Source organism: Marmota monax, unplaced genomic scaffold (assembly GCF_021218885.2).
Source record: "Marmota monax isolate L192 unplaced genomic scaffold, Marmota_monax_Labrador192_F-V1.1 WCK01_AAM20220418_F8-fsc00054, whole genome shotgun sequence".
In the NCBI taxonomy this organism is placed as follows: Eukaryota; Metazoa; Chordata; class Mammalia; order Rodentia; family Sciuridae; genus Marmota; species Marmota monax.
The window spans coordinates 9,693,017-9,708,798 of NW_026692145.1; the positions used below are offsets into that span (position 1 = coordinate 9,693,017).

General features: G+C 33.4%; 1 protein-coding gene across 3 annotated transcripts in view; it reads left to right on the forward strand.

Moving 5' to 3' along the window:
* Positions 1–15,782, forward strand: part of Tenm1 (teneurin transmembrane protein 1) — an 815,224-nt gene that overhangs the window by 618,933 nt on the left and 180,509 nt on the right. For all 3 annotated transcript variants that reach the window (XM_058571492.1, XM_046468616.2, XM_046468598.2), the window contains 3 exons: positions 6,190–6,375; positions 7,951–7,974; positions 10,050–10,196. In XM_058571492.1, coding sequence (XP_058427475.1) covers positions 6,190–6,375; positions 7,951–7,974; positions 10,050–10,196 — 357 coding nt within the window. The remainder of the gene's footprint in view (positions 1–6,189; positions 6,376–7,950; positions 7,975–10,049; positions 10,197–15,782) is intronic.

Here is a 15,782-nt window from a genome sequence, read left to right on the forward strand (position 1 = left end):
ATACTTATTGCTATTACTGTGGGTCTTTTAAATTCTTGTGGATGTGCAATGGTATTTCATTATTTTAATTTGTATTTCCCTGATATGTGGTGATGCTAAGCACCTTTTCATCTGTATTTGGCCATTTAGATAACCTCTTTTATGTAGTGCCTGGTTAGTTCTGTTGCTCATTTTTCCAATAGGCTGTATGTCTTTTAATTATTAATTTGAAGAAGTTGTGAATTCTGAATGTAAGCTCTTTTTCAGTTTTGTTTTCTGTGAATATAGTCTTCCAATTGTAGCATGTTTTCTCTTTTAATAAGCTCTTAATTCTGATGTAGTTTAATTTATTATTTCTTACCTTGATGATCAGTATTTTTAGTACTCTTTAGAATTTTCTTTCTCCCTAAGGTCATGAAATTATTTTCTTATGTTGGGTTCTAGAATCTTTGTCCATTGAGGTTTTCCACATTCATTTAGAATTGCTTTCATATATAAGGTGAGATAGGGATGATTTTTTTTCTACTGGATATCCAGTTCCTCAAAACCATATAATTTTACATAACAGTCTTTTCCTATTTGTCTGTAGTGCCATCTTTACCATAAATCAGATATTCTTATGTGTGGCTCTTTGGTCTGTTTGCTAATGTGCCAATACCCACTGTCTAGTCTTTTTATTAACTACAGAACATCTTCTTGTTACACTTTATTCTTTAGTTGATCAGTATTCACACACACACACACACACAAAAAGGTACTGAGATATTAATTGGAATTACATTACATATACATAATAACTGGGGGAAAACTGTCATCTTTCAAAATTGAGCTTTTTTAATCCATAAATATAACTTCTCATTTATCCATTATTCCTTAATTTCGCCCTAAAGATTTATAGTTTTCAGTATAGATTTTATACTTTAAAAAAATGTTTTACTAGGTACATGGTATCATGATGCAGTTCTAAATAGTACTTAATACTTTTTCATTGTCTGCTGTTGACATATAGAAACATTTATTAACCTAGTTAGTATCTAGATGTCTTCTTAAATTTCATATGAATTAAAATTATGTAGATTATTTAGGGGTATAAGCATAATGCTATTTTAAACAATTACAACATTATTCCTTTTCAATTTTTATATATTTTTTTATTTTTCTTACACTTCACTGGCTAGGACCTTTAAAATTATGTTGTATGGAAGTGATCATAGGTATCTTTTCTCAGTTTCAATAATATAAAAATATTTTAACATATCACTATTAAATATGATATTTTCTGTAGGTTTCTTGAGACTTTACCAGATTTAAAGTTCCTTTTAGTCTTAGTTTTTATCACAAATATATGTTTTGTTATTCCATTGATTTATTTTTCAAATATTAAACTGATCTTCTGTTCCTAGGAAAAAAAAACATGAATCGATCATGATATTGTTTCTTCTTATCTAATGCTTGATTTGCTGTTTTAATATTTGTTTAGGATTTTTGCACTCATACACGTGGATTGTCTAGGGTTTTTCATTATCTCCTTGTTGAAATTTTATATCGGGTTATGCTGACCTCATAAAAGCACATTGTGAAGTATCTCCTGTTTTTCTATTCTTTGGAAAAGTATATTTAAGATTAGCAATTTTTCTTCCTTAAAATTTTGGCATATTTACAAGTTATCTGAGACTGAAGTTTTCTTTACAGGAATAACCTTCACTGTGGGTTATTCCTGTAAAGAAACTATTCAGTTCCCATTTTTTCTTGTGTTGTTGTCATTGTAAATTGAGTTTTCTGGGAATTGTTCATTTCATCAGAATTTTCAAATATATTATCAAAAAAATGTAATATCTGTACCAATATTATAGTTTTCATTTCTGATACTGGATATTCGTGTCTTTTGTATTTTCTTCCTAATCAGTCCCCATCAGGGATTAATCAATTTTTTTGGTCTAAGCAAATCAAGTATTAGCTTTGTTTATCCTTTCTAGAGTATGTTTCGTTTTTACCACTTTCAGCGCTTATAATTATTATTTTATTTTTTTCTACCTTCTTTTAGTTTAGATTTTAGTTTTCATTTTTTTTGTTCTTCTTATAATTTCATAGAATGACTGCATAGTTCATTGCTTTTCCACTGGTTTTCCTTTTAACCTTATACATTTTCCTGTACACATGTAGTTACATTACAGAAGTTTTGATATGAGATACATTTCATTCATTTAAAACTGTTTTCTTATTTTCATGATTTCCTACTTGTTTCCATAGTTTATTCAGAAGTGCATTCTTGTTTTTCTAACATATGTGAATTTTATAGTCATCTTTTGTTACTAAAGTTTTATGTCTTAGTAGGCAGAAAATATCCTATATATGATTTCAATACTTTGAAATATGTTGAGATTTGGTTTAGAGCCCAGCATATGGTTAATATTTGTAAATGTCCCATGTGCATTTGAAAATTATGTGTATTTTGTAGTCATTTATTGCAATGTTCTATATATGTCAATTAGATCAAATCTGTTAATCATGTTGTTCAAATATTTCATATTTTTTTCTAATTTGTATGTTTATTCAGTTAATGAGCAAGAGAAACAGAAAGTCTTTTGCTGCATTTATAAATTTTTCCTTTTTTCTTTTATATTCCTTTAACTTTACTTCATATATTTGTATTAATGTTTTCTTCAATATTGGAGATTTCTTAGTCATTATCTATTAAAATATTTTTTCTGCACCCATGAGACTGACAAAGCTGGACCCAGCTTCTAAGCCTTTTTTAACTTCTTCTACCGTAACTGACAAACCCGTCTACAGGAAAAGCATTCATAAATGTCAGGCTCACCACTCTGGGTTTACTTTTCTCCTGGAACTTGACTCAGTAATTCTTTACTGTTTTGTGAAATCCAGTATCTTCCAAAGGATTTTAAAATATTTTTTTACAGATTTTCTGGTTCTTATCAGGAAGGAATAGTAAAAATTACTTTGTCCTCTATTACTAGAAAGAAAATTCCACCTTTAAGTTTTCATATGCATAGTTGACAAAGTATCTCATGTAACTCCTGAACAATACAAGACTTTACAAATATTTCACTCAGGGCATTCCAACTTACATATTATTATTTCATGGTATTTTATTCCCACATTGTTTTCTAACTCTCAAGCTTATTGCTGTTATCATTATCATCATTTTTACCATATCATCAATGCTTCCTCTCCATCTCTCTGAGATAGTGGGTGGAGTTTATCAGTCACCATTTCACTGAAATTGCAGATTTTCAAGAGTCCTGGCTTTCTGCAGGAGTTTCAGTCTGACTCTTCAACTTCAATGAACCCAAAGCTGCATCTCTTTTCCCTCTGTGGGCATAAATACACAAGTCTGTAGTCATTATTTTGTCTGATAACCCTCAAGGGTGCCAGAGAATGGACTCATGAGCTTAGTGCTTTGACTCATAGCATCTTCTTTGCCTGTGGCACTTAAAGATTTCTCTTTCTTGTGAGTTATGATTTGAAAATTGTTCCCTTATATCTAATTTTTCAAAGAGTTTACATTGAGAATAGCCTAATCTACCATCTTGCTGATACTATTCATCTATTCCTTTTAATTTTCAAGCAAAACCCAGAAATGATATGTTTCTCGTGCTTAAGATTTGTAACTGTCTCTATTTTTTCGAGTCAGTTCTGACTTGATTAGCTTTGGCCAATTAGTTCTTTAATCTTAGAATGACACTTTCAGTTCAATTTTTTTTAGTGTCTTGAAGGAGATTATTTAGGGAACAGAATTATAATCTCAGATTTACTACAAAAAATGAAATTATAATCCCATATTATCAATCAGATTCAGAACTAAGATATAAGGACTAAGGACTGTTTCAGGATATTTTTATCTAAGCTATCACTTATTAGACCAAGGCTGAACTTTTTTTAAATTAATTTTTAGTGGTCAATGGATCTTTATTTTATTTATTTATATATGGTGCTGAGAATGGAACCCAGTGTCTCACACATACTAGGCAAGTGCTCTACCACTGAGCCACAGTCCCAGCCCCAAGCCTGAACTTTTTAAAATATATTTTTCTGTGGTCTAGACTTTTCTTACAACCTGGTGATTCCCTGAACAACTTCCTGTTCACTCTTTCACCTCTTCCAGTCCACCTTAGATACAGTTCTTCTATAGTCATCCACAATTTTCATATTGATAAACCAAATGGGCCCGTCCCTGCCTATGTCTTACTTGACCTCTCAGCATTGTTGATTACATGTAACCACTCCTTTCTTGAAATACTGCCTTCTTTGGGCTTTGTTTAGTTATACCACAGTTTTGCTGAATTTCCTCCTATCACTCATTGCCCTCTCCTTCACAGATTCCTTTCCTTGGTGTTCCTTTTTTAGCCTGATCTTTTTAATTTTTAAATGAAAAATAATAATTGTATGTATTATAACAATCTATCCATTCAATAAATCTTTGATTATTTCATGGATCATTCCTGAGACTCTTCTGTTTTCTTTCTTTAGGGATATCAACAAGATCCATGCTTTTAAAAACTACCTATAGACTGAAGATTTTATATTTCAGTCCTAACCTGTCAGAATCATGTATCTTACTGATTAATTGACATTTTTACTTGGCTCTCTATATGTATTCTAAGGTTTATTGGGTGGCCTTACACCCTTATTCCTCCCCTAGCTTTTCCCATTCCATTAATAGTAGCATTATCCATTTACTTATTTAAGACAAACTTTTATTTTCCCTTTTATCACCCATATGTAACAATTGAGGAAGTCCTGATGGTTCTGCCTCTAAAATATATCTCAAATATCCCCATTCTACCTTTGAGGTGTATATATTTACTTTCATTGTATACTTATACAAGCAGAGATTAAGAAAACATTTTGGTAAGTTGTCCAAGGGTACATAGCTATTAAGCAGAGTTAACAGGTATATAGGTATCTTTATTTCAAATCTATTAGTCTTCCCATTATTTCCTCACCTTCAAAAATATTTGTGAATAATTTAGTGAACAAATTGATACAAATTATAATAATATCCACAACCAAAGCTTTATCAGAAAAATATCGGCACTCATTGAAAAAGTACTCTACTACCTATGAATTCTATTAATATCATTGCATCTCTATACCTCTTAACATATAAAACCAGTTTCAGAGGTGGGCATGGTAGCACACGCCTATAATCCCAGCAGCTCAGGAGGCTGAAACAGGAGGATTATGAGTTCCAAGCCAGCGTCAGCAAAAATGAGGCACTAAGCAGCCCAGTGAGACCCTGTCTCTAAATAAAATACAAAATAGGGCTGGGGATGTGGCTCAGTGGTCAAGTGCCCTCGAGTTCAATCCCTGGTACCAAAAAAAAAAAAACCCCACAGTTTCAGAATTGAAGTCTATGAAACAGACAACTTAGCTTCTGCAAACCCTTTTGTTCTTTGTGGCCATTAAATCCAACTCCATTGCATTCTTTCAGTATTGGACTTCTCATCTAACAAGTAAATTTACATCAAGAAAAGACTTGGGCAAGCTTTTATTTGGTTTCTCTATTGATATTCAACATTTTTCATCAAACAGTCGAGGGGATAAAGGAGGAACTTCAGCAGAGCCAGTACACACCATCATTATATTGCCTAATATTGAACACATGTCAGAATAAGAAGACTATGTACTTTGATCCACCAGGAGTCATTTTGTATGATTGTATGATCAGAGAAACCAGTTGACTACTGTCATTGGAAGTTTTACCTTTTGTATATTATTCATGGTATTAGAAAGTTATCTTTCCAATTATTGAAGTTGTCTTCCTGAATGAAGTTAGCGAACTATTTTATTGTTTTTTCCCCCAGTGATTTCTTGTAGTATCATAAAATTCCTGCAACATTATCTGTCATCTTAATGAATTTTTAGGGAAAACTCCTTGGCATTTGTTGGACATTCATTGCATTTCTAAGCCTTGAATGTCATTATCATGCTATAGAATTCTCAAAATCAATTTGGGTTAGGGTTTATTTTGTACTGGATACTTAACTACCTTTCTTACAGAATTTCTTGTATGTTCACCAAGATGCTAGGGATCTTTGTGACATTTTATTTGGATACAGTGTTCATTACCACTTAGTTTAAAAACAAAGTGTGGACTAGGATAGTTATTAATTCTCATGTTTTTAAAAAGAATGAATGTTATATTTAATAAAATATGTTAATATATGTTCTTTGAATTCCCCACAGAGCTCTGTACCATGGAGTGTGGTAGCCATGGGGTCTGCTCAAGGGGAATTTGCCAATGTGAAGAAGGCTGGGTAGGACCAACATGTGAAGAACGCTCCTGTCATTCTCACTGTGCTGAACATGGCCAATGTAAAGATGGAAAATGTGAGTGCAGCCCTGGATGGGAGGGCGACCACTGCACAATTGGTAAGTACCACCATACTTTGACCAAAGTAAATTGGGCTAATGAGAAGTAAAGCTGTCTAGTGAGTCAGTGGCCAGAATTTTAGTAGAACTTGAGGTTGGAAAAGAGGAGGACGTGGAGGGTTGGCTACAAGTTTCCAAGTTTTGTGAACTGGAAGGGTTCTTATTTTGTTGATACTATTCTACTTATTCCTTATGTCATTTTTCTTACTCATTACCTCATTATTCCTTATATTTTCTGTTTCAAGTGCTATGAGTATACTCAAAGAAAAGATGATACATTGGAGTAAAGTGTCATTAGTTAATAAGAGAAGTGCTTTTGTTGTGAAGGTAACATTTACTGCCCATTTTTTTCCCTTTGAAAAGTATAGGTTGTTTCGGTTGAAAGCACTTAGAGGCAATTTCATTAAATGGGACTACTTTAACAGAGGCCATTTGATATCATTAGAGGCTGTCTTTAATGTATATGAGGAAGACACTCCTGACCTATCATCAACAGAACATATGTGTCAAATTGTTTATCCTTATTTGGTAGTACAGAGTTAGTACTGAAGTATCCCCCCTCTTTCACCCCTTGTCACCAATTTCACGAATTTTCAGGATACTGCCTATAAGAACATTCAGTAAGCATGGGAATGCCTACATAATAATTTATCTTGTGATATTTGTGTTATAAAATACAATGATAATAATTAAGATTTCCATAATAAAACACTTTCAAAAAAAATAAAGCCCTTGACACACATGCCTGCCACAAAGGTTTCTTGCATAGAAAGAGGGACATGTACAATTCCCATTGTTCAGCTAAGGAAAGTAGGTCATAGTGTTCCAGTGGCACTCCATGACTAGACAAAAAATTCACACAGCAAAGGCAAGGGAGGGGGTTTCTAGATATATAATTCATTATTTGTGTGCTTTTCTCCCCAGTAGACTGTACTTTAGCTTTCATTTTTAGGTGAAAGTATTTTGTTATAATGGTTCGAACCTGCCAAAGTAATGTATAATATATATAACATATAATCTTAATAAACTGCATTACTACCCTCCTAAAAGTACAGTAAGTCTTTTTCTGTGACTATGAAAAATATTTAAGATTCATTAAAAAGGTGGTGAGGGGTGAGATTCAGATACAGCTTAAGTAATCACATTCCTGCACTACAGTAAGTTTATTGCCTTCACATAAGAGGATTTAAATATTGTGATGATTACCAAAGATGGCTACTCCAGAATTCCCTTGTAAAGATATTACTAATAAGAAGTTGAAGCTAGTGCTCTTTCACAGCAGTTATTACTGAAATGTAAAAATGCAGTTCTTATACTTTTAGTGAAATATGACACTTTTTTAGGAAGCCTAATAGAGTTTCTTGCAGAAAAGCCATTAATATTTTTCCCACAGAAAATATTATTCACAAACGTCACAGGCCAGTGTACCAACTTTTGAGCTGTAGGCATTTCATCAGTTCAGTTCAGAGTTTGCTGTTCTCCTCCCAGGCAACAGATGGTAAACCATTAGTACATGTTGTATAGTTTTGGTCTCCCAGAAATTCATTCAATCACTCTTTTCCCTCCTTTTTTTAGCACACTACTTAGATGCTGTGCGAGGTAAGACTTTTCTCATCAGTTTTATAGCAGAAATAAACTTTAAGCTGAAAATATGCATGTGGGCAATGAAGGGTGGTGTTTTGGTTGTTTTTTTTTTGTTTGTTTGTTTTATGTTTTATTTGGTTTGTTTTTGCTTTTGGCAACTTTATATAAGAGTAATATTGTCAGATTCAGACCATAATAGTTGAACTAAAAGGTAATTTGTTTTACCAACTTCTAAAAGTCACTTATTCACATAGAATAGAATGGACTGACAAGAAGGTTTTTTTTAAGTTATTGATGGACCTTTATTTTATTTATTTATTTTTATGTGGTGCTGAGAAATAAACCCATTGGCACACACACACTAGACAAGCACTCTACCACTGAGCTACATCAGGGCCTCTGACGAGAAGTTTTAAGGACTAATTTTCTTTGTCTTTTTATTGAGTTTGTGTGTGTCTGTGATGTGTGAGTGGGTAGGTGGGTGGATGTGTACAACACACACAGACGTAATTATTAAGTAAACTAAGTTTAGTTAGCTAAACTACTTTTTTAGCATACAAAATATCTTTAAATCCATATACAAGGACTCTAAAGTCCTAACAAGGGCAGAATTATCCCCTTAGAAGTACCCCATCATCCATCCCTGCAGGGATCTGCCTTTGACAGACAAAGGGATTTTCTGTCAAATATGCTAGTATCTTTCATCACTTCAGCTTCAGAAGTTGAATATATCCAAAATTATCCCCAATTTCTCCTTATCCATTAAATATCCATTAGAATGGATCTGGATACATTACTTTCTCAAGTCTATGTATGTTCAGCCTGTGCCATGACTTGAGGATATATATATATATATATATATATATATATATATATATATATATATATATATATAACTTTTCATATTTTCCAACAGCCATCTGTCATTTTATTTTAAAGATTCTTTTTTTTCCTCTGGTCTGTTGATAATTGCATAGAAAACTGTTTGAAAAGAACACTGGATTACTTCTACAAATTTTTAAATTTATTTTTTGTTCTTCAAACTTATATGAGATTTTCTGTCAAAGGCAGAAAATAAAACGAATTTTGACTGTATTATCCCCAATAAAATCCAAGTCTCTGACCTTGTATTGCTACTGGGAAAATATCCAAAAGATATATGCTATTATTGCTATCTCTGTTCATCCGCCACTGATCACTTGGCACATTCAGTTACCTTTTAATAGAGCCTATCTCTGAACTACTGGTAGAAAGAGTAGGGCATTTGAAAAAAGAAAATTAAGAAAAGTCTAAAGAGGGACCTTTATTGGTGTTGATGCTTTATCAATGGATAAAGGCCATTTAAACATTACACTTTCATATTAAATATATTTTCCAGTTACTCTCTAGATATCTAAAAGTCTAAATCAGACATGGATTAATTCCATAAACATTTGCTGAGCATGTAATATTATCGTTACAGGCATACTATTATGCTAGCTTCTGTGGGAGACATGAGAGAAGCAAATATTCCAATTGGCACTCAAATCAATAATAATCTTAAAAGTAGATACAAATCAATTGCAGCACATTTCTAAGGCACCATATGAACAAATAGTTAATGGTATGGTCTGAACTGTATACCCACATACCTAAGCCCTGAAACAATACATCACAAGGGAAAAATAAGCATAGGCTAGAAGTAGTCAGGGAAAGTTGCTCTTCACAGAAACTACTATATTTTTCCAACTTATTGACCATAGAGCATTATCTTTCCTATTTTGATTGATATGAGGAGACACGTTTTTCGAAAAGAAACAAAAAACATTTCTTATTCCCACCATAGTTTTCATCCTGTCCGAACTAGAGGTTGGGAATTGGGGTTAGCATTAATAATGCTTAATTGGCTCTCTAAGGAAAAGCACTGCAAAGTAAGAGATAACAAGTTCCCTGGGAAGGTTTTGCAAGTAAGCAAGCTCCTCTTCCATTTATTCAACACCTCATCTGAATGGGGCCCAGATGATTAGGTGTTTCCCTGTAGGCAGATACATTATCGTTGGCCAATCCCATTCTGATGTCTCTGTGATTGTTACTCTCTGCTGTCTTTTCAGATGGCTGCCCAGGGCTCTGCTTTGGAAATGGACGATGTACCCTGGATCAAAATGGTTGGCACTGTGTGTGTCAGGTGGGATGGAGTGGGACAGGTTGCAATGTTGTCATGGAAATGCTTTGTGGAGACAACTTGGACAATGATGGAGGTCAGTAATTTATAAAATGCTCATGTAAAAAAGGATTAGCAAAGCTTTGAGCACAGTGGTAACCAACCTGGACAAGGGTGAAAATTATTCTCAGTATAAATTATATTGAAGTTATACTACTTCTTAATTTCAATAATATTAAAAAGATATCATTTATTGAAAATTTGCTATGACCAAGCAATATTCTAAACTCATTTTGTATGTTAAATCTCCTTTAATTCCCCCAATATCTCTATGAGATATGGGAAATATTATTTTCCCTATTTGTAAATGGGAAAACTAAGGCTCAAGGTAGGGTAATAAATGACTTATCCAAGATCACACAGCTAGAAAGTAGCAGAGGCAAGTTTCCAATTCACAACTTTAGAGTTGTTTTTTTAACATGCTGCTACCATAACTATGGCATTTATTATACTAAATTTAATTAATGTACCACAGTGCAAGTCAGATGTTAGTGTACTTGGCACTATACACACTGCAAAATATTACTTGGTCTTAATTCTCTACAGCTCTCTCTTGTTTCTCTACCTCTTGGTAACACTTAATATCTTTCAGAGGGAACAGCATGGAGACAATTCACAATAGATTTTTTTTGTGTGTATTTAATTCAAGATCTATACTTTTTAAAGTTTTATTATTTTTATTGAGATATAATATTTTACCTATTTAGAGTTTTCAGTACAATAATTTGATATACACATGTAATGTATAATAAATAATCGAATCAAGATAAAGTGTATTCCCATCTTCTCAATCATCAATCATTTCTGTGAGTTGGGAATTGTCATACTCTTCTACTTATATTAAATATTTCATAGATCATTGTAACCAGTAGATACCCTGTTGTGGTATAGAAAATCAAAACTAAATTCTCCTATCCAACTGTATTTTGGTACTCTTTTATTTAACTTCTTTCCATCCTCCTCCCTCCCATCCTTCTCAGTGTCTAGTGGCCACTATTCCATCCCATTCTTCTATGAAATCAACTTTTAGATTGTGTGCACATGGCACTTTAAAAAGCTACACATGACCCCTAGGCTACAAGGCAACCACTTCTATTTGAGTCAAATTGATAAAAATATCTAATGCATTGTAAAATCAGACTTCAAAGCAGCCCAAACCACCTCTGAATACACTTAAAATAACAAATCTTTGCTTTCCCCATACTTCCTTCCCAAGAAAACATGAAATATCAAAAAATTCTAATTTCTGTCTATTAAAAATGAAGTAGATTATTCAATTTTACCCTGTAGTTTTCTGTATTACTTAGACAATTGAATACCTTGTCATTTGAATTCAAATATGGAGCTTAAATCAATATTGTAATCATCTTTTTCACTGCTGTGACTAAAGGGCATGACCAGCAAAATTATAAAGTAGGAAAAGTTTATCTGAGGACTCACAATTTCAGGGGTCTTAGGCCATAGAAGGCTGGCTCCATTCCTTGGGGCTCTAGGTGAGGCAAAACATCATGGCAGAGTGTGTGGCAGAGAGAAGCATCTCATGTCATGGTGATCAAGAAACAGAGACTTCACTCTCCAGATACAAATATATACCCCCAAACCAGGCCCTAATTCCCACCTCCTCCAGCTACACACTACCACTTCAGTTGCCATTCAGTTAATCCCATCAGGGGATTAATTCACTGATTGGTTAAGACTCTTAAAACTCAATCGTTTCTCCTCTGAACCTTCTCATATTGTCCCACATGTGAGCTTTTGGGGGACATCTCCCATCCAAACCATAACAATCAATGATTCAGCAATCATGACCTAAGTACTAAATTGGAGTTTTTTTCATTCACTTATTCTGGCTAGAACAAAATGAAAATGGGTTGATAATAACATTAACTGTCTATATGGTGGTTGTAATTATTAAATGAAATAATTCAACCGAAACAGAGAAAGGACAATAAACAACACCCCCCCCCACACACACACACACATATATATACATACCCCTTAGAATAGACCATTTCTAAAGAGACTATTTACTACCCATATAAATGAAAGCCTTGTTTGGGAAGCCAGAATAAGATTTAAAATTAAATGATAAACTGATCAACTACTTAGCTGACTTTTATGGCCCTTCAAAACTTATCTTCACCTTCATTTTCTTTCTTTTCATTAATATTCCTCTTACTTGATAGCCTTTATATTAGTCAGATTTCCATCACCATGACAAAACACCTGAGAAAATCAATTTAAAGGAATTAAGATTTATTTTTGGCTTACAGTTTCAGGGGTTTGAGTTTATAGTCACGTGGCTCCATTGTTTCTGGCCCCTGTGATGAGACAATACATTATGTTAGAAGGGCATGGCAAAATGGAGCTGCTCACCTTTTGTGTCTTTCCTGCTCATGGTGGCCAGAAAGCAGAGAAGGAGAGGGAAAAGGAAAGGAAAGAGAAAGAAAGAAAAGGATTCAGGGTTCAAATATTCCCTTCAAAGGCACACACCCAGTGACCTACCTCCTCCAACTAGCCCCTAACTCCTAACTACCCCCAACTCACTAGCTCCCAATAGCACCACCAGCTGGGGACAAGCCTTTGACACCTGAGTCTTCAGGGGACATTCCAGATTCAAACTATAATAGCCTTCTCCTCTATTCAGAGGATGCTCTGTCTACTATTTAAGTCTCAATTCAAGCCCCAGCTCCCATGAAAACTCTTTTGACATTCACCACCTCAATCTCCCCTAGTACTTATAATACACATTACATATAATCAAATGCCTAATTATATTCTATCTTTATGTTTTTCTTGCTATACATTTAGCATGACCCATGGCCCATAGTATATTAGTCAGATATTCATCTCTGTGGCCAAAATACTGACCAAAAAAACAACTTACAGAAGGAAAAATTTTAATTGGGTGCTAGGAGTTTCAGAGATTCTGTCTATGGTCCATGTACTCCATTGCTCTGGGCCTAAGGTGAAGCAGAACAACCTAGCAGAGAGCATGGCAAAGGAAAACTGCTCAACTCTTGGCAGCAGGGAAGCAGAGAGAGCAAGTAGGGCACCAGGAACAAAATATAAACCCCAAAGACATGTCCCCAGTGACCTACTTCCTCAAGCCATACCCTATCTACCTACAGTTACCACTCCTTTAGTCCATTCAGATTAATCCAGAAATAGATTAATCTATTGGTTAAATTACAGCTCTCATAATCTAATCACTTCAAGCTTTTTGAGTAATACCTCATATCCAAACCATAACACATAGGTATATGCCCAATATAATTAAAAATAATGCACCTCACTTGTATTCAGGGATTACTATGTACAAGTCAGTGCGCTGAACCCTTTATTTGAATAATTTCATTTAATCCCATGATGTACGAACTACCATGGATGCTATGTTACAAATTAGGGAACTGAAACACAGAGAAATTAAGAAAGTTACTAAATATCATACAGCAAGCAAATGATAGATCCAAGATATAAAAGTGGGTGATCTGCTTCACTAGTACAATTATAGAGATTTCTCAGTTGATATATTAATTAAAAGGTTATGTTCAGAAAATACATTGAAAACCTATGCAATTATAATTTCTGACTCAGTTAAGGTTGAGCCAATATAAGTTTCCTGTCTTATTCAAGTAATAAAAATAATTGAATATTTAATTATCAAGCATTTTTATGGCCTCAAGGTCACCTCAAGGCAGCCAAAAATGTTTAATGAATGGATCAATTAAATATTAATGAATTAATGGATTATCAATTTTCAATGTCTGTGGTATATGTGAATACAGAAATTATAGAATTTTTTTCTGAATGTGTATTGACCTCTGAACATTTCTTAAAAACTGTGTTATCTATATGCAAATTAAAAATCAAAGACCCTGATATGAGCTTAGTGTATTTTTATGATTGTCTCTTTAGGGAGCAGGGGTGGAAGGCTCCTTGAGAGTTTCAATTACCATTTTATTCCTTTAGTAAGATTAAGATGATATTGATGATAAATATAGATTCAATTCTACTTTGAGATAGAAAGATAGATTGAATAACCTCTGAAAGCACCATGACTAAGCTTTTAGACCAATAATTCCACTTTCATAGTGTCTAAGTATTACCCCTAAGAATACATTAAATACCCTTCACTTGATGATCTCAGTTTATCAGAAAACCTCGATTCATTTAGTTGGATATGACTAATGATTAACATTTGCATACTTGTTTGTATATGTGTGTGTGTATTTTAATTAAATCAGAAAGTGTCAATTGAATCTTTTTTTAAAGTAGTCCTAATTTTTAAAATGTAATTCTTGAGAAATTTTCCAATCAAAAACATCACTTTCAAGCAGTTGCTTCAAGTAGTTGCTACCTGATTACTTCATATTATAGCTGATATTTAAAGCATGGTGGGATTTTTTTTTTTTTTTTTGCATCGTGATCAGCTTTGAATATTCATTAGTGTTGCTGCTACTTCCTACAGCTTTGACTTTAGTTACACTCTGATTCAGTGCATTGTGACTCTTAGTAACTAATTGGGCTGCATTGAATATGTGGGTGACAGCTTCACTATAAGCCATCTAAGAGCTCCTTGAACAGTAAAAACAAAACAGAGCAAATAACCTTTGCATTTTTTTCTTAACATGCAAAAATAAAAGTTATCTTACTATAAAAACTAATTACTGTAGAAGTCACACACCTATCAAATGTTTTGACCTCATTTATCCTATTAGTTAACAAGCATCTAACATGTACACAACCCTATGCTTGGAGGAGGAGACTTAACATTGATATTATGGTGAACACGTTTTCATGGTTAATCGTGGTCTAATTTGGACGTTAGAAGATATGATCACCATATATTACATGCACATATGAATTGACATGAAAAAAGTATTTAAATATTATATTGACTGAATCACAGTAGCTAAAACAAAGAATAATGAAGGGAACCATCAGACATTAAAGTATAATTCAAAGATATGATAATTAAAATAAAGTGATACTGATATTATAACAGACAGATCAAGAAAACCAAACAAAAGCTCTAGAACACACCCAATCACAAATAAAACTTTGTTATATCATAAATCCAGCATCAAACAGTGGGGAAAAGAAGCATTATGAAATAAATGGTGCTAGGACAACTATTAAAAGAAAAAAAACTTAGATTCAGCTCATAGCATATGCCAAAAGAATAAGATAAATAAAAACACTCCAGCTAGATTATTGAGTTAAAGGTAAACTTCAAATACCATGAAAAGAAAATAAAGGTGACAGATACCACATTGGAAAAGAGATCTTCAAATTAAAACAAAGAAAAAAACTACAATAGGAAAAAAATGATAATTTTTTTAAGAGAGAGAGAGAGAATTTTTAATATTTATTTATTTTTTTAGTTTTCGGCAGACACAACATCTTTGTTTGTATGTGGTGCTGAGGATCGAACCCGGGCCGCACGCATGCCAGGCGAGCGCGCTACCGCTTGAGCCACATCCCCAGCCCCAAAAATGATAAATTTGACAGTAAAAATTTAAAACAATGTTATGATTTTTGCCTTAATTTATAAACCATCCAATATCTAAATATTTGGATCAATCAAATTCTGCATTGGCTGGTCACCAGCCACATGTCA